The 18,029-nt window shown below is 30.5% G+C and overlaps 2 protein-coding genes across 6 annotated transcripts; one reads left to right on the forward strand and one right to left on the reverse strand.

Moving 5' to 3' along the window:
* Window positions 1-1,217: 1,217 nt before the first annotated feature.
* LOC132703232 (NADPH-dependent diflavin oxidoreductase 1) lies at window positions 1,218-5,406 on the reverse strand. 5 transcript variants are annotated; one of them, XM_060672360.1, is made up of 6 exons: window positions 4,923-5,391; window positions 4,569-4,820; window positions 4,358-4,511; window positions 3,627-4,295; window positions 1,662-1,885; window positions 1,218-1,601 (listed from the first exon to the last, which is right to left on the reverse strand). In XM_060672360.1, exons 1-6 carry the CDS (start codon window positions 5,198-5,200, stop codon window positions 1,376-1,378), a joined length of 1,803 nt encoding a protein of 600 aa, XP_060528343.1. In that variant the 5' UTR covers window positions 5,201-5,391; the 3' UTR covers window positions 1,218-1,375. The 5 variants fall into 5 exon arrangements, 4 of the variants coding, with proteins under 4 accessions (XP_060528343.1, XP_060528346.1, XP_060528344.1 ...); XR_009619034.1 differs by having other exon boundaries at window positions 1,461-1,601; window positions 1,662-1,739; window positions 4,923-5,403; XM_060672361.1 differs by lacking the exon at window positions 1,218-1,601 and having other exon boundaries at window positions 1,680-1,812; window positions 1,868-1,885; window positions 4,923-5,406.
* A 1,379-nt stretch (window positions 5,407-6,785) lies between these two features.
* On the forward strand, window positions 6,786-17,529 carry LOC132703233 (equilibrative nucleoside transporter 1). Its single transcript, XM_060672364.1, has 10 exons — window positions 6,786-6,942; window positions 10,484-10,632; window positions 12,943-13,175; window positions 13,410-13,549; window positions 14,344-14,489; window positions 14,564-14,796; window positions 14,852-15,032; window positions 15,127-15,248; window positions 15,322-15,524; window positions 16,004-17,529. Exons 2-10 carry the CDS (start codon window positions 10,566-10,568, stop codon window positions 16,128-16,130), a joined length of 1,452 nt encoding a protein of 483 aa, XP_060528347.1. The 5' UTR covers window positions 6,786-6,942; window positions 10,484-10,565; the 3' UTR covers window positions 16,131-17,529.
* Window positions 17,530-18,029: the final 500 nt, after the last annotated feature.

The following is an 18,029-nucleotide window of genomic DNA, read 5'->3' on the forward strand; positions in this document are numbered from 1 at the left end:
AATTTTAATTTAATTTTTTAAGAGAATAACAACCAACCGACCCAATAACAAATAACCACAATACATTCACATTTAGTGAATTTTTTTGCAACACCCGACATTTTGACTATCAAGTTGAAACAAAAATATTTATTGCTATTAATAGGAAGAGATGGCTTCCTTGTGCCTACAATAAATAGTTTTGGGTAGTTAGAATTGAAAGTTGGTGAAAAAAGAAAATCAAAACCTAGTTTAGTTTCTGCTCAGATCGAAAGCGGACTTATAATAAAATTGCACATTTAGCTTGTATCAAGCCATCTAAACTTTTTATCGCCATATCAACCTACAAGTATTAATTTAACTGTAGTAACAGTTATAAATGTTCTCGGTTCCTTGTGTCACCCGGTTAGTTAATTAATTCCTCTCACGCAACCTCAGAAGTTAATATTATATTTATAACATAATAAAAGCGGTACAGCTACAAAAATCATCACATTACATGTTTTAAAGATAATTAATTCATATAATGTATTAAATTATATCATTATATCAAATAGCCCCTAAACTGCACTTGTAAACTGAATATAATTAAATCGATCATTTGGAAAAGGGCATACGTGAAATAACTATAATGTTAGTACATGAATTATTTAATGTATAAAAAATGTTTAGCTTTCTCACGTGCTAGTAAACATGCAAAAATATGAACGCTATATTTGCGCGATTAGATTTCAAATGTTTTTATTCCCAATGTAAAATTTGGTATTCGGTAGTGCCCATTTCCAAATAATTTATGTTGTCAAAAATCGTTATCATTTTAATATCAAACCAGGTCTTTAATGTTAAGTTCTTAATAGGTTATAATCTTGTACGTACTTAAATGTAGACATTCCATATTTTTGATATTTTTATGACTGTGCAATTTTTTTACATTCCATTTTTGTTGTATTTTTTTACACTATACATTGTGATTTTTTTAAATGTAAACACATTACTTGCTAAGTACTTAAAGGGCTTTTATTTCTCCCCAATCTCCAACAAATTGGAAAGTTCTAAAAATTTTACCATTATTCATGATTTTATACTTTAGCATAAATAAACCTCTTGTATGCAACAAATGCTAAAAAAAATGTTAATGGGAATAACAGAAGGAATGCATTTTCCTTTCCCTAATAGCAGAAGTGGCAAGAATGGAAAGGGCTTGAGTTCTAAATAAAAAGTCGTTAATGAACAACCTGCCAACAGTCTATACCACATGGTTTTAGGTTTTTAGTTGATTAACTATTTTCTATTTAGTTTTTTTTATGGACAAAGAAAGTCAGTAACAAAATATGTCTATATTATTTTACTATTTTAAAAAACATCCATCTAATTTCATTTGTTGTCTAATAAATAATTAAGACCAACATTCTGTTTGATATAGGCCCTTTTTTTCCATGTTGTTGATAAACTGAAGGGCTTCATTTTCAGACATTGCGCCATGTTTCTGACATACTTTCACAAATGATTCTCTAACTCCTTGAGGCATATTTTTTGAATTGCCTGCAATATATATACGGGCGTTTTTTTGCAATGCTTCCCACACCATTACCCCATTCTGTTCAATTTTATGCTGCACATAACTAGAACATATGAATATTGGATTAAATTGTCTAAGTCAAAGCACTAAATTATTGACTTACACTTTCTCTTCTTGGTCTCTGGAAAATGCACATATCAAAGTTAATTGGTTCTGGATACTTAAACGTTCAAATTCTTCCCTGCATAAAAAATCTTTATCTTTATATCTACATCCATAAAATAACATTAAATGACAAGGATTAGTTATTTGGTCTAAAACATCGAATATGAAGTTTCTAAATGGCGCGACACCGGTACCTGGACCCACCATAATAACTGGAGAATCCTAAAAATTCTTATTGGAAAACCTATGGCGTCATGCTTTACTTTTGATGTAAAGAATTGACGATTTTATTTGATACGGGGAATCTAAGCACTTAGATAATTTTTATTGACTTCTGTAGCAATAATTCTGACACTCGGTATAGAAAATAACATAAGCGACGACGTTCTATAGATGATTATTATTATTTACAACTTAAACTGACTGAAAGCTGAAATTCTGGATTTAATAATCATGAAAATTACATTTCAATTGTTTTTTTATTTAATTTAAAATTTAAAAAATGCTACTATAAAGCACCATATTTATGTAAATGATCTAATTTCACCACAGTGAATTACCCTATATACAAGGTGATTCACGGTTGATGGCAGGCAAGACGTTTATAGTGAATGAAAATTTGGTTTATCTACATAAGCACGAACGATCTATGAGTCTAATGTGGTTCATACACATTTTTGGGTAAGAATTTCTTTCTGCTTTTATCGAGTTCTTTAAACAGAAGAAATGTTTAAGGTTGATAAGGAAGGAAAGAATACTCAACATTTTAAATAGCAGACACCGTATATAATTTAAATTTCCGTTCCACAATTAAAAAAACAACAAAAATTACACAACTTATCAAAAATTTATCAGAGTAGTTCTCCCTTTCACCCATTATTAACTTTACGCTGTTACCCAGTCTTTCAAAATATAGCTATTAATAATAATGAACTGTCAAATTATGAAATGTTCAGTGGAAATGAATAATAATGTTATGGCTGCCTAAGGCAAATAAACGAAATAAACTTACTTTTATTTCGGAGTCCTTAATATTTAGGTTTAGGTCCACAATATTTGAAAACTTTTAAAAATATATATATTTTCATTATTTTCGCTTCCGCCAGTATAATCAAACATTTACCACTTCTTAATTGACTAGTCAAATTCGATCAAAATGTTTTAAATAACATCTTGCAATTGTAGAGTGTTATCTACCTATTTTTTGATCAAACGTCCTCTTATCAGTTGATGAAATTATTGAATAACTTCTGTAATGATATTGACGTTTTTTGTCTTAGTCGTTCACAGTTTACCACATTAATTAAACATAAATTTGAAATACTATAATGGATTCTATGTTTCTACTACTTTGGTGGAGTGAATAGTTGAATACTTATTATAGTTCTAGTTTACAGTACTTAAGATGAAATTGTCTTCTAAATGGATGTTAATCTGTTAGACAATAAAGATTAACAATAACAATATAAATAAATAAATATAAACTTAATTTTAAAATTATTTCGGTCAATTTACACAAAAAATTTGACAGGCCAAGTTCACAATGCAGCCCCCTGCGTATTAAAGAGCCAACTTGTGTACATAAAACTATTGCATGAGACTTCATAAAATATACCCAAAATTTCAGCTCTCGACGAAATTTAAATAAGCCTGTAATAAAGATTTAATTGGGGTTATGTTTTGGACAAAAAATAGGGAACATAACTAATTTCTCAACAACTAGGCGGAACAAAAAAGTTATTAATATACACTGCGTCCCGTTTAAAATATAAAAGTTCATGCAACATTTTCGAAAAAGTCGTAATGTTGCATAGCTCAAGATATATTAGATTACTAAAGCATCCTCGCTTGTGTAAACAACCAAATTTTTGCCACAATTGTCTAACCTGCCATACCCTGCTGTGATAACCACACGACATATTATTACTCATATTTAATAAACTTAAAATCTAAATTCTCTTACCAAATGCTGAGGAAACTTGAAGCATCCCTTTTTAATCCAGATAGTAACATCATCACCAGGCTTTAAATCTGCCAAATAGTTCGAACACAATCCAAGACGTTCTTTCATAAGTTTGGTTTTGTATTTTACCACAGCTACCAGCAGATGTATTTCATTTTTATGGATTGCAAAGCTGCTGGCTATAGAAAACTCCCTTGCTTTAATTGGAGGCAATATCTCAAATAACATATCAGGAGTTAAATTTTTTGTAGCATGTGGAAAATCTTGCAAAATTTCAACTATATTTCTTCTTGGCCGATGGACATATGAATACATCTCTTGTTGCCCTTCTGCGGCACAAAATTCCAAACATTTTTCTTTTTCTAATTCACTGTCAGTAAGCTGAGCTAAAATTTTGAAAACTGATCTTCGTGGTATTGAAAATAAATCAAAATATTCTTCACAAAGTTGTTGAAAAGTCACTTCTGATTTGAAAATTTCTGGTACTGGTATATCTGTACTTTTTTCTATTATTTGAAATACAGTATCATCAGAAATATGAATATTATTTGTGGAGAGAATTTCTTTAAACTCTTTAATTTTCCAAGACAAATTTCTAGGTCTGAGTACTAGGACATCTCCAGGGCAATATTTTTTGCCTTTACTTTGTAGTTTTAATAATCTAATATCCTAAAATTTACAATCTTTTTTAACAGCTACACTTAGCAATAGAAACATTAATACAATCCTACTTGAAAATGGGCGACATCTGTTATACGTTCATTTGCTATCACCTTGGAAGTAAAGTCTCCACTTTGACTAGTTGAATAATAAATAGATTGTGTCTTACACAAGATATTCCGATGATCATCAAAATTTTTGCTATCTCTAATAAAAACATTCCATCTAAAAGAACAACAAATTGTTCAGATGATTTGCCATAGTCCCAAATAATTTGCTTACCTTGATTTGATGTTTAGGTTTTTTGGCAGAGGCGAAACTCCATTGGGTAAAGGATACAATTGTAACAATTGTGAAAATAATTGTTGAAACCACAAGTCAGCCACAGCATCATATCCCAAATCATGTTGGTCATCCCCCAATCCTAAAGGAATTATGCTCTGACCTCCTAATTGGAGTAATCTCTTATGCAGTCTTTTTGCTACGAAATTAAATTTTGGGTAACTTGAATCTCCTAAACCTAGCACTGCAAATCTGAAGAATATAGGTTAACCAATATATCCAGGTAATACAATACAACTAGAACTCTGTAATCTATGTTGTGGTCTATATACATCATATCTACAAGAAACTTACTTTAGGGAGCATAAAGAGTTGGATGGTAAACTTTTTCTTAACAAAAACTTCCAAAAATGTTTCATGTTATCTGGCTCTTCTCCTTGACCCGTAGTTGAACAAATAAATATCGCGCACTGTTCCTTGACTAGATCTATTACGTTGTATTGGTCTAGCGACTTCACAACACTTCCGAAATAAAATCGTTTCGATTCTCGATATAGACGTTCCGTTAAGTCCTGAGCATTGCCTGTTTGTGAACCATAGAGTAGAGCCAGTCTTTGATTTTCAAAATCCATTAATAAACATATTATGTAACTCTCTTACTAGTTACTCGATGTTTATTACAAAAACAGCAAGTTATAAATTTAAATAAAAATAGTAGGTATTTTACGGTTCTTCTTCTTTATTTCTACTGCAGCTATTTAGAGCTATTGGGCAAAATTGCCAGCATCGTTCCTCAATTTAAAGATAGCGACGTTATTACGTCCATGCTTAAAAACCGACCAAAATTTTATAAAAAGCACAGAATAGGTTCAGTGAAAATTGCAAGAAATTTGGAAGACAAAATACCAGCAGCGAGATTTTAGTGCTCGGTAATAATCAGTATTTTGCAGCAAAATGTGGAGTCGTGTAACTGTAATCGTTACTGACGATCAAAAAATACTGATTACAGGTATTTGTTATTTTACTGGATGAGGTGATAATAAATAAAAGCATTAAAAAGGTTTGAACTTTTTTGTATTGTACTGAAAAGAAATATTTTTAATATCATTCGATTCCTTTAAAAAATATAATTTTCTTTGCGTTTGTAATACTAAGGTAATAATTACATGACAAAAAGTATAGTTGCTACAAGTATTTCCTTTGGAGCCAATACTTATACCAGTATTTATAATCAATATTTTGTATTCAGTACCGAAAAGTATCGGTTGTAACGGTTACTTGAAAGTTACGCCATCACTATTACCAAATATTTTTTCCAAATTTGTGTGTGTAAATCGGCGCAAAGCTTTTGTTTTAATAAACCTGTAGGTTTACCCTCCATCAAAAAAATAAATAAATCGCAAAATATAACTCTTTAAAAGTCTAAATATAACTTTATAAGATACTAGATATCGCACAGGAAAAATGTAAGTGGAAAAAATATTCAAGAAGCAACTGCAGAATCTCGTATAGACAGAACGCTCATTCCTCCATCGCAAGTCTAGTAATTGCAGAAGAAAGTTTCGCCTTCCAAATACATGATTGTAAAAAGTGGCAATGGACAATTAGGTTAAAAAAGCTGTAGGAATTGCAAAGTATAATCCCGAACATAACAATAAACAATTTGTTTTAAAAAACTGTATTTCAATATGTAACTTAAATTAGTCCTAAATGTAAACAAAGAAATTAGTTTTAGTTTCATAAAAACATTTTTGCATAATCTTTAGCCTTTGAGCATCAACAAAAGCTAAAAAGTGTCGTTTATTGTATCAAAATTTAAAAAAAAAAATCAAATAAAGTCCATTTTGCACGAAAAAATTGCGTTGTATCTACTATCTTAAAAATACATGCATTTTACAGCAATTTTTATCTACAAGTGGAAATTGCATCGTGACTACGGGGCTTAATTGTCCAGTGCTAGAAATATTTAGGCCCAGCAAAATAAAAATTTTGCAGAGTTTAGTGGTAGCTACGTTACATTCTAATTTTAGTTCTGATCTCAGAAAATTTAATTTAATAAAATAAATAATAAAAAAGTTTCCCTTTACAACAATTATTGCTTTCGTTGCAATTAACGTAAATTAATTTATTATATAATAATATATCATTTCATACTTAAACTGAATTTGATCGGTCTTTGTAGGTCATTTTATGAAAGAAGAACTCTCCTTCCTTACCAATTTTAATTCAGTCAAAGCGCATTTCGGCGCGGGAGTGTGGAAATAGATCAAGGAGCATGTTACGAGTTGCATGAAATAATTGTTAAAGAACACGAACCACGTGTTTGTCGACTGTCTAGTGCTAATTTGTTAAATAAAAAAGTTCTCCACAAAATGTAAGTACATATTTAAATTAATTTGTATTCTTGGTATGTTTAAAAAAATAATTCATAGGGCGTATTCGTCGGATGTCAAAATAAGGGTTGGATCGACCCAAATAATTAACCCTTCATTTTAAATTGTTTTAATTAAGAGTTGTTGTAAAATGTACGGTGTTAGGTAGGAAAAAATTTAAAAATACTTATTGTTTATTCAATTTAAAAATATTGGTGCTATTAAAAGCATTGGCGAGGAAAGGATTGGCAGGATATCTGTAAGAAATATGTGTTCACCAGATAAAATAAGTAATAAAACCTACAAAAAACTATTGTTAAATGAATCATTTGTGTGTTTAATCTTAAATTTAGTGCTCGTAGGCATGTACCCTATGAATGAAAACATCAGTTTTACCGAACGGGGGTTAAAGAAAATCTGGAAAATTAACTGTAATTGTTTAAAAAATTTCTTAATCACAGAGAAAGACACTACTACTTATAATATAAATATTAACTTATGATTTGTTGACATTGAACTTGTGAATTCAGTGTTAAAATATTTTGTTTTTCGTTTATCAATATACTAGTATATTGCCATATACTGCCAAATGTACTCTAGATGAATCAGAAATCTTGGATAAAGGTTTGTGCTCGCCATAAAAATTAATACATATTTTATCTTGACAGCAGTTTGACGCATGTAATTAAAGAATAAAGAAACAATTTGTGTATGGGAATGAGATCCGGCACGTAGGAATATCCTTCTGTTTTCCAGTTTATAGAGAGCTTACATAAGCACTTGGGTAAATTATTTGTAATTTGTGAATGTTTTTCAGAATTTTTAAATAAAATGGTTGTGTATCCACTTAACAGATTGTAAAATTTTGTAGGTATATATTTCCCTCGTCATTAAATGAGGACTGAATTGTTTCCAACAGTAGGTGTATTTTGAATGTCATGGAAAAGTAAAAGACGTAGGAAGTTTAACACACTAGTGTAATACGCTATTAGTCTGGCAAACAATTTATCAATACTATAAACACTATCAACACTATGCAATCTCCAAGAATTTAATTCAAGTATAGGAATTATTTACTTATTTCTAAATCTATGTAAGCAATCACGCATATCTAATATTTGAAATTATCTTAAATCACACTTAATCCCTAAATTTATGATATGGGTAGTAAACTAAATGCAGTAACAAAATTGCGGCCATAATAGGTAGCTTGCAAAAAATTTTACTTACCATTATGGTTATTACTACGTTGTGGTTCCAAACTTGCCAAAAGTTGTGTTTGAGTACTGCAACATTTTTGGATCCTCTTCGGACACTAAGTGTGCGCGGAGTGTCCTTCTGTATCAATTTTCAGATATAAGCTAATCTGTTAATTTTAATAAGAAGTATTTAAGGTATGTGAGCAAAATTTATACCAATCGTTATAAACTTCCCATCTTATACATGGTATTTCAAATATTTAATATAATCTAATAAAAATTTTGACTAACTATAACTCAGTTAATTTAAATGGAATGCCATAATTTTAGCGTACCAGCGGTATTGACATGCTTTTGTGACTCCTCTGTATAGCTATAGAGCTTTATCTAGGTTCGTCTCTCTGATTACATCCCTCAGCTGTGTGGGTCTTTAGTGTAGCTCGTCGCCTTCGGTTTGGTTATGCCCAGCAGATGAAAACGCATTCTCGATAGGCCTCCATATTGGCATATATAACGTGTGCCTACTCTTGGCAGATTCTACATTCAGTATTTCTTGCATTCCCATTACAGTTCAATGCCTCTTAAGCCGGCAGTGGCCTGTTAGTAGGCCATTACCGTTACCATTTGTAGCTTAGGACTTCTGTAAATTTGACTGCTGGACTTCATTGGCCTGTTTTTAGCCCGGCACGGCATTAATTTTTTGATGTTTGATTTTGCAATGGATTAGTCACCCCACACAATAATTTTGGTTCAATCATGCGCCTTGACGAGCAGGAGTCAAATATTTTCAGAAATATTCCATTTCTTGTCTTCCATAAACGTCATTCACCCCTATTACTATGTGTGTAATATTACTCTTAAATATGTTTTCTCTTATTTTTAATTGTGTATTCATAGATCTAATTTGTTAACGTTTTACCTATAATGGCAATACAGTATTTAAGCAAACGTTAACCTCATTTTATTCGTATTTCCTAAAGTGATGAATTTTAAACAGTAATAAAATATGGTTTTCACTTCATTGTTTTAAATTTATTTTTCGTGCACTGTGACTTTGTATACCTGCCAGTCATCGAACGTGGCACAGTAAATCTTGCTCCGCATTTTTTTTTTGCACCTTAGCTGAAAAAGTCGTATTAAGCTTTATACATTTTGCTAATGTTTACTTAAATTTCCGGTAATTAGGAGTTATCTCACGGGTTATTCATTTTGACCTCTTATATTTATCTCAATTCAACGCCCGACCACATTAGGAAAATATGCTGGCATGCATCGATAAGTTACAAAATGATTTAAAATATAAAAGCGTTCGGTTGCTTGGTTCTTAGGAAATCGGTAGTACCCGATAAGTAAATTAAATAAATACCCGATATGCTTCTTATAAGTTCACTTCATTTAATTTAAAAATTTTGGAATAATGAATTTAAATGTGTCTAAGTTATAAATATATTTAGGAATTATATTCCGGTGTTAACTGATTGATTTTAAAAATTAATAGAAACGTTTAACGAATGTTTTCCGTAGTATAAAATAAATCTTAGATAGTTATTGTGCGATAACGAGTCATACACATATTTACAATAAACGACAAGGTAAGCGAAAGATTCGCAGATGGAGTTCAGATCTTAAATTTTTATTTTTTAAACTTTTTTTTTGCTATTTTTAAGTATTCAATATAGGTTTTAATCAGAGCGTTTATCTTGTTAAACAATTGTCGTGTCATGCGTAAGCATATTAGTGAAACAGAGAGAAGTTAAGTGGTTATCAATTCCTCGTCTTTACGTAATTTTAATGTTTCTAAATTGAAGAAGTTTCGCTAAGTAATAAGAAGAGGCCCGCAAAAGTTATTACTTTTCATGTAAATTACGATTTTCTAGCCTCACATTAGATCTGAAAATGTATGTTTCAAAAGTTTAGAAAAAATAGAGTTATTAAAAAAATATATGATTACAACTTCGATTGTATTTTTTAAAAGTGAAGAACCACGTTCTTCGACCTTGTTTAAAAATAGTTTTCGCATTAGATATTGTTTTGTATAGTGGTCTATAATTTATAATACACCTTCTTATTAAATTTTTTTTATTAATTATTCTGTATCTTCATTTTTTACCTTCTCCACCTTCTACGATCTCTTATGAAAAAGTCAAATAAAGACCTACTCTTATAGTCAACATGTTTTTTGAAAAATTGACTTCCTAAGTAGTGCAATTCCATTTTATAACCTATACATTTAAGATTTTGTATTAATGCTACTTAATTCGTTGAGATAGATTAGCGGAATTTTATCACCATTCCATTAAAAAATTAGATTACAACTTGTGAAATTATAAAATCTTCTTCACAGGTTCAATATTTGACGAAAGGGCAAGGGGTCCATAGAAGTGTTTGGGTTTGCAGTTTTTGGGATAAATAGCATACTCGGGAAAATGAGTTCCCGTCAGAAGGATTATCTGCACAACGAAGAAAAATCCGCCAAGATTGTTGCAGGCCAAGGTGAATCTATAATTTTAATAATATAAAGACGGAGCATTCGAAACTCGATGACCTATTAGAAGCGACAAATTTAATAATAGACCAAAGTTGCCATATTTTTGTTGCTAAATATCTAGTTGTATATTTTTAAATCATTTTTTCCATGGCAACCTGGTTAGTTTTACGAAATTATTTATTCAAATGTCTGTAACTCTCCTCTGTGTAATATCACTCAATAGAGCTTTTTATTAGTTAGAGAAAAGTTGGTTTGGTTTTTCGATCTAAACTATAGTTTTTTGTAATTAAGTTTGTGAGTTAGTTCCACTGAAATAAAATAGTTTTGTTGAACTATTGATATTTTGAGTTTTTCGGAAATGTAATAAGTCAAAAAATCAAAAACTAAAATTTTACATAGAACGTTTAGATGTGTTAGATTAAAAAGTGGATTAACTTTTCTTAGTTAAAAAAATTAAAATTAAAAGAAATGGTGTGAACTTTCTACAGGATTTAATTCTATATAAAATGTTCTCTTTGATCATTGTTAATAGATATCGAACATAAAACATTTTACCTTTGTTTAATGATCAATGATCAACAGACTGTGTATGTGTAGTCTATCGAACTATCCAACTAAATATTTGGACTATGCAACGTTACCGCTCATGACAATATATGGCAATATCGTTATCTTAAAGAGCACACCCTATTTTTTATTACTGCTTTTTTTCTTGTTATTATTTTTACTTGTTGCATATCCAGTGCGGTTTCCTAAATATTTAGCTGTCATTTGAATCTCAGAGGTAAGTGAATTTTTTTGTTGCAGTTTACGAAAGTCCCATATATTTCGACCGGTATTGGAATATCCAACAATTATGGTGATTTATATTCTAGTATAATATAAATTACGTATCAAGATGCCAAAGAGCAATTTTAATTCTAATACATAAATTTTCTATGTGGTGTAACTAATCAAAATTTTAAGTACATATTTTGCATGTATATGAACAATATTCAAGGAAAACTACTTTTCAGTAAAGATGGTTTGAAATAGGACACCTCTCGTCTAATCTGGGATCATATTTGCTCAACGCATATAATTTTGTTAGTATTTTATTAATTTCTATAGTAAGCAGTCTATCCGCTGGCTATGATTAGGGTTCTTGTAAGTGCAAAACAAATAAATCTTTAATTTAAAAAAAAAGATTTCGTATAGCAAAACTTTGCACATTTTCTGTGCCTCCAAAGGTTATTTTTGCAAAAAAAAAAACATTAAAATTTGGATTTACTGAGACATTCGAGACATTAAAGATAATTTTTAAAAAGATAAAAACTAGACAAAATTACTACTATTTTTAATCTTAAATGGTAGCTCAGTTATTTTTCAATTTTTTTCAAGGATTTTAACAATAATACGGTATTATTTTAACACCAAGGAGAGAAATTTATAACCGTTATTATTCTCAGTAGATTCGTTAAATTATTGTTACAGTGTATGTATTACGTCATCTACTTAACAATTTTATTTGATCTCGCAGTTTTCATCACTGTATACGTACATTTTGGAGAAATTGCGCGGAAATTATTTTGAAGTCGGAATTTCTGTGGCGATGAAGAAAATGGATTTTTTCCAAAATTTTGAATGGGTATTACAAATAATGTTCATAAATCTTTTTGTTCTTTTTGCTAAAATATATTGGTGAGAGAATGTGAGATCTGTTTTTATTTAAACGTTTTTAACCGCTGATTGTGACAAAGTTTGCAACGATAATCCTTCTCCCGCAACCTGGTTTAAGTGTCAGAGCGACGAGAACGGGTTAATTCTAGCACACTCGGTATAGCTGACACCCACCTAAAATATATGAATGATATTATAATACTAATTTTGCAATCTTTTGCTAGTTATTTATTACTTATATTTTAAACATTAAATTATTTAATTAAATCTTAAGATTATTTGGACCAGAGCATTCCTGCTTTAACTAGTTTTAGCAATTTTATTTAATTTTATGATCACTAATGTAATGTACTACAATAATATATCACAAACGTAACTTCTCGATAAGCGCATATTTTTGTCGACAATTTTTCATACCGTTTGGTAGGTCATGTATACCTACGTCAACGGTAAAAGATGGGCGGTTCAAATACGGCAAAATTGTATTTTGTTGATTTTAAATTCGCCATTCGTTTAGCAGGTCCTCAAGTTCGTTTTTGTTTTGCCCTTTATAATTGCATTTAATTTCAAAAACCGAGATAAACGAAATTTTACATTTCGTTTTAATTTTTCACTGTATTTTATTTTTATATTTAGGGCTGATAATGTTTTTTTAGGAAGGGATGGAACAGACGAGAGGACTCGGTTACAGAAACCGGTAAAGTTACAACCATCATGGGAGGAAAATAACCTGCCTGAGGACGAGCTCAATTTTAAAAATCTAACAATGGACGATGCAAGCCTACAAGTGCACACTCCGCCAGACAAATACAATTTGGTTTATATTACATTTTTAATACACGGCATTGGCACACTAATGCCTTGGAATATGTTTATCACTGCCATGGGTGTAAGTGTTTTCAATCTTTATTTCATGTTAACAGCGAGAAATTTGGAACTAATAATTATGATGAGGATGTTGGATGTTACTACAGTTGATTTTTCAATTTTTATACTTCTAAAGGCTGGAATATTAAATGTAAAGCTGTAAATGTGTAACTTTTGCTTTTTGGGTTGATATGTTGTATAAAAAAACCTTAAAGTATACATTAGTATTAAATATTGTAATCAAATTATTTTTCAGTATTTTACAGATCACAAATTGGCTCGAGACTACATTGGATTTTCATTTCCACATTTAACAAATTTTATGCAGATCTTAACATTCTGTTCGCAAGTTCCTAACGTGCTTTTCAACTGGCTAAATATCTTCGTACATATTGGGTGAGTTCTTCAAAATCTTTAATTTCCCAATTTTCAAATTCTCTAGTGTTGTTTATAAATGCATAGTAATATGTATTTTATTTCATAAATATAAATTGCTACAATTTGCATTTGATATTAAACACAAAACTTAATGGGGATTATAATATCATTAATATCACAATCGAAAAGAAGCTTGCAGCAAAAAGGTTTTCAAATATATCAATTTAATCTGCAAGTGAACTGCTCAAAAGCCACTTGAACAGTTATTTAATGTTTCGTCGTCAATTAATTAAATTAATAAAGTAAATTAGAAGTTTTTTTTCTTAATAATGTCGCTAACTCCACTTTGCAATCTTTTGAAATATATATCTATCATTCATCTATTCATTTTGGGGAGGCTACTTGAGATAACGGTAAATAATTTTTTATTTTCTTAAATTTATTCGATGTTTTGACCAATGCTTAGCCTTTCTCGAGAATTTACAATATGAAACTTTCAATGCAATATAATTAAAAATACAACTTACACCTTAACGCATATTGTTATTAATATTTATATAGATTGTATTCTTAACATTATAATGTTGCATGTTATTCAGGAAAACACAGTTACGATTTGTATTTACCTGTTGATTGAATGTATCAAATTAACATTAACTGATGGTTTCTAAAAATTCTCTTTTCTGATGTTTCAAGATGTAATCAATGCTGTTTCATTTGTTTTATCATATGTATATTCTCTAAATACTTCTTTGTTTTACACATTATTACATATCTAGATAATGTATTATTTTAAACAATTTTCCTTGTAGTGGGGATCTAACAACTCGAATTGTATGGAGTATTAGTATAAATGTTGTCGTTTTTATTATTACAATAGTACTGGCAATGGTTGACAGTAGTGAGTGGCCTCACACTTTCTTTTGGACAACAATGGTGACCGTTGTTGTTTTAAATAGTAAGTTTATTGCAAATTTCACCTATATAAAATATGTTTCAAATCAAGTTGATAAATTTTGACAACTATTTTAGTGGCAAATGGTATATATCAAAACACCATCTACGGAATGGCTGCTAAATTGCCTCCAAAATATACTGGGGCAGTCATTTTAGGAAATAATATAAGCGGCACGTTCGTAACCATTGTCAGCATTCTATCAGACGCAATGACTGGGAATAAGAGAATGGCTGCCATATACTATTTTATAACTGCCCTGTTTGTGCTCTTAGTGGGGTTCGACACATATTTTGCACTGCCTTTGAATGTAAGCACATAATTTTAAAGCGAATATTCATAACTTGTTTAATAATATATTTTAGAGATTTTACAGGCATTACGAATTAAAAGCTAAGAAGAACGAGGAACTAAGGAAGAGAGAAGCGGAAAGAGCTAATGATCACACGCCTTATTTGCACATTGTAAAAAAAGCGCTGCCACAATTATACAACGTATGGTTCATATTTTTTGTTACATTGGGGACCTTTCCTGCTATACAAGCTAGTAAGTTAAATGTTTTATGCTGCATAAATGAACAAACAATTAGCAATCTGATAGAATGTTTTGTATGTATGACTAAATAAATGTTAAATTACAGATGTAAAAAGAGTTGACACTAATTTCTTTATACCAGATAAATGGTATTCTCCAATTACCTGCTTCTTGACGTTTAATGTTTTTGCTATGATTGGTAGCATGATGCCTACTTGGTTTATATGGGTGAGTAAATAATGTTTCTAATTTAAACTTTTATGTGTATGCTTGTCACACAGGCCTTTGTTTACCATTTTAGCCTTCAGCAAAATATTTATGGATACCAGTCACACTTAGATTTTTATACATACCATTTTATTTGCTATGCAACTACCATCTAGAAGGTCTTAACAGGGCCTTACCAGTGCTTGTAACAAATGATTGGGTTTATTGGATAGTGGCTATTACTATGGCCCTCACCAGTGGATACTTTAGTTCTGTTGCTATGATGTATGTACCTGGGTAAGTCAATTGTTTTAATTTCAACATACTTCTTTTTTGATATTCAATTTGTGAATGTTTGATAGTTTTATGACATCATGCTTCAAATATATTGCGAACTTGAGGACTAATGAGAAGGAGAATCAAGTTAGACTAGTTCTCCGCCACTTATATTTTTTTCAAAGTCAAATTAACTAGCAATTACTGTACAAAAAAAATCAAATTGTTATATGTTTGAAATTTTATCAATTTTCCTCCTTCAGATAGATATGGCAACCGTGCATTGGTGTCAGTGTTTTTTAAATCGAAAATAAAGAAAAATACGTAATGAGTGCTATTAAAAAAATAGTGGGTAAATGTAGTATGTTGCAGACAGAATAGTTTTTTTTTTAAATTTTCTTCCTTAAATATGTTAACTCTTTTTTTATGTTTATTAGTTGTTTAGAATTGTAAAATTGTAACTGGTTTGAAATGAATAAATTCAATAACATTTTTTTTAGCACTGTCGAAGATCGTTACGCTTCAACTGCGGGTATGTTTGGTGGCGCCGCGTTAATTACAGGTATCTTCTCCGGCATTCTTTTGACTTTTTTGTGGCCTTGGTTTATAACGCATGTAGGATATTAACAAAAGTGCGCGGTATATGACACAGAATTGGAATTTTCTATAAGATTCCAAAAGTGAAATCAGCCTGGTCATATACCGTTAAAAACGATTTTTTTATGAGGGTATAAAATTGTTAAGGCCGCTTGACGACATTGACAAAATTGTCTATTAAACACCGTCACTATATCCGCGATCTTTCACACCTAATCAACCTTATTTTCGATTTGTCCACGTTGTTAAGCGACTTAAATAGACCAGCAAAATATACAATCGTAGTTCTTCCATAGAAAGGAAAGAGTATTTTTCTAAGATTTTCGCTGGCGGAACAATTTTCTTGGCTGACTTTATACGCCTTATCGAATAATACATACGTGTGTTGACGATAAAATGATATTTTAAAAATACCGCCGCATCCGCACCCGGGGCAATGAATGACACTCTATTTAGTCGGCTTCATTTTGTTGTATGTTAAATCGGTATAAGTTTTATCACTTTTATGCCAATGATAATTTTGAAAGCGCACTATGGAACCAGTAACAGTATAGTGAAAAGTAGAAGATCCGCAACAGATAAGGACCTGACTAAATAGAACTTTATTGAGTACATCTGTAGATGCACTCTTCAGTTTTTTGTAGTTTCTTTAATGCGATTCATCCTCAGTAACAGATCAAAGTATAATCATTAGTTCTATATAGGTTAATACGATTATTGCCGGAAGAAGCAAATATGCAAACGTCCAAAATTTTATTATTTGCTTGAGCCAATTGTAGTTTTGGTTAGATACTTATGAAATAAATAACTTCGTCCAATGCAAATTCTTTATTCTGGTTTTATATATACATAATTTGCTATAACTTTCCATGGAGTTTTTTAAGCATTTTGTTCTGATCGCTTGCAAAGAAACAATTGAGACATAAGTTGGTTTTATTATGAAGAAGGTACGTTTGGTATAAAAATGTTTTAATGCGGACACAAAAGGGTACTTTGGTACTAAATTGCAAGTATTGAAACAACAATTGACTGATTTGCCTATTTTTAGCGCGATATTTGAGTGTTGGAATCAATTTACATTGAGGCTGTGATTTTAAAGACTTTCTATGGATTGCGATCAAACTTTAATGATTATATAGCCCCAGATTCGATTGATATAACAAATATTTAAATTTGTTTTGTCTCTCCACCGCTTTTCTTATAGCACGCAGCACTAAAATGTGCGAGATAGGGTTAATAAAATTGCACGACCTCTATATGTGATAAGGGAGCCAGCCATACCAGCATTAAAGAAATTGCAAAATGCTAATGTTTTAGGCTAAGAAATTTTCCTAACTACCCAATTGTGAGCAGATGAATTTACTACTGTTAAAAAAAAATAAGGTACAAAATATTAACCAAATGTTGAATAAATTTAAGTTTTGCTTTATTGTTTTAAGTTTTTTTAATTTTAGAACACATTCGCCAAAAAATATTTTTATCAAATGGTTTGAAATTACAAGTGGATATATCTATCGTGAAATGGTTTAAAGCTTGGGAAATTGATTTAAGTTCTTAGTATTATTTTTTTTTTATCTGGGCACATCTTTCTGCTACCCAGTTATAGGAAAGCAATAATGATTTTATTTTGAACTGATGTAACCTTACTTTATTTTCATTGTAAACACTTTAATGATTGTGTGTAATGGGTATTAATTATTCTGGTTTTAGAATGATTTCTTTGAGCCAGCCAATCACTCAACAAAAATGTATTAGGGATTCATAGACTTCATTACATAAACATATTTGATTTTCATTCTTTTGGCATCTGAACTTCTAGTTATTGTAGTTATCATCAATTTGCGGATCTCAAGAGTTAACAACACCTTGCAAACACTCACATATTTTTAGAAGTTGACTGAAAAATTTCGGGACTGATTTCATTGACTG

The sequence above is a fragment of the Cylas formicarius genome, unplaced genomic scaffold, assembly GCF_029955315.1.
Source record: "Cylas formicarius isolate icCylForm1 unplaced genomic scaffold, icCylForm1.1 PGA_scaffold_6__28_contigs__length_40554024, whole genome shotgun sequence".
NCBI classification, from domain to species: Eukaryota; Metazoa; Arthropoda; class Insecta; order Coleoptera; family Brentidae; genus Cylas; species Cylas formicarius.

Coding starts and splice junctions, on each gene's coding strand:
- LOC132703232 (XM_060672360.1), bottom strand. CDS start 5,200: ATGGATTTTGAAAATCAAAGACTGGCTCTACTCTATGGTTCACAAACA. Junction 4,512..4,568: donor AACCTAAACATCAAATCAAG/GTAAGCAAATTA, acceptor TTGTTCTTTTAG/ATGGAATGTTTTTATTAGAG. Junction 1,602..1,661: donor AGAGACCAAGAAGAGAAAGT/GTAAGTCAATAA, acceptor CATATGTTCTAG/TTATGTGCAGCATAAAATTG.
- LOC132703233 (XM_060672364.1), top strand. CDS start 10,566: ATGAGTTCCCGTCAGAAGGATTATCTGCACAACGAAGAAAAATCCGCC. Junction 14,490..14,563: donor GACCGTTGTTGTTTTAAATA/GTAAGTTTATTG, acceptor CAACTATTTTAG/TGGCAAATGGTATATATCAA. Junction 15,033..15,126: donor CTTTCCTGCTATACAAGCTA/GTAAGTTAAATG, acceptor GTTAAATTACAG/ATGTAAAAAGAGTTGACACT.